The sequence below is a fragment of the Morus notabilis genome, unplaced genomic scaffold (assembly GCF_000414095.1).
Source record: "Morus notabilis unplaced genomic scaffold, ASM41409v2 Scaffold1508, whole genome shotgun sequence".
NCBI classification, from domain to species: domain Eukaryota; kingdom Viridiplantae; phylum Streptophyta; class Magnoliopsida; order Rosales; family Moraceae; genus Morus; species Morus notabilis.
In genome coordinates, this window is record NW_010361016.1 from 127,598 (window position 1) to 129,058 (window position 1,461).

General features: G+C 24.8%; 1 protein-coding gene across 1 annotated transcript in view; it reads right to left on the bottom strand.

The window, feature by feature from the left end:
* Positions 1-466, bottom strand: part of LOC21388895 (folate-biopterin transporter 1, chloroplastic) — a 4,595-nt gene extending 4,129 nt beyond the window's left edge. The window contains exon 1 of the mRNA XM_024165460.1: positions 146-466. Within this exon, the coding sequence (XP_024021228.1) occupies positions 146-410 (265 nt within the window). The 5' untranslated portion in view covers positions 411-466. The remainder of the gene's footprint in view (positions 1-145) is intronic.
* Between the last annotated feature and the right edge of the window lie 995 nt (positions 467-1,461).

The window sequence follows — 1,461 nt, forward strand, 5'->3', positions numbered from 1 at the left end:
TGTGTGTGTATCAAACTCTACAATCTCACAAACACAATTACACGGAAAAATTAGTGAAAATTCAGAATGTTTTCTCCATTAAAGAAAGAAAGAAAGAAAGTTTTACAATTGATAGGTATTTCTATTTCTAAGGAAAGAAAAGTACCGGTTCTGGAGTCGAAAACGACGTCGTCGTCCATCTCCGGCGGCGTCGCCGACATCGGAACGGCGACGGACATATCGTTCCGAGAGCGCTTGCGACGGGCTTTTCTGTAGGCGGCCGAAATGCGGGCGGTGAGAGGTCGCCGGCGGCGGATCCGCGAGATCAGAGGGAGAGGAGAGGATAAGGAGGAGGAGAAGGAGACGAACGACAAAACGGAGTTTCGAGAGGGCAAGATTGGGATTGAACAAAAATACGTTGGAAATGCCATTTTTCCTTCGCGACTTTAATGGCTTCTTTTTGAGATTTTTCTTTTTTCTTTTTTCGTTTTTCTCTCTTTTTCTTTTTTTTTTTGGTACGTGAAACAATGTTCTTGTTTGTTCTGCATGTGGTGACGTAAATACCCCTGAGGCTCACTGGGGCCCAAAAATAAGAATGAGAGAATTTTGATAAACATCTTTTAAAAATACGTGAATTAGTATTTTTACATTTTATTCTTAATTTATAATTTTTTTAATTAAATAATTATATTGATAAAAAAAGTAAGGATTAAGGGTCCGTTTGGTTGTAGTGGGGGAATAGTAATATAAATGATAATGAAATAGAATGAAAATGAAATAGAATGAAAATGAAATATGATTCATTTGTTTGGTTTTACTTTTACAAATACAATAGAATGAAATATGAATATTTTTATTTTGATAAAATTACCCTTCAAGTTAATATAACTAATGTCATATATATTAATATAATCATTTAATAAATAATATTATATATATAATTATAATTATCGTTATATAATTATTTATTATTGTAATACAATCATAATATATAATATATAATATAAAATGATATATAATATAATAAAATAATGATATTGTGATTATTTTATATTATAATGTTACAACTATACTATATTATATTATTAGAAATATAATATAATTATAAAAATATAATAATATAATATAATATAACATATTATAATTATAATATATAATATAGTATATAATCATTTCTAATTATAGTATATTATCTATTTATCTATTATAATATAAATTTATATTGTAATTATATAAATACTTAATTATAACATTATAAAATATAGTATCTTATTATAATTATAATAGTATATATTTAAAATAATAAAATCCTAATTTTTATTATAACTATCATATTATTAATGAAAACATTACATCTATATCCTATAATATAACATAATATAATATAATATAATATAATTATTTATGAAATATTTAATTTTATAAAAAATACTACTATCCCAATTATTATTATTATTATTATTTATTACAATATCACAACTT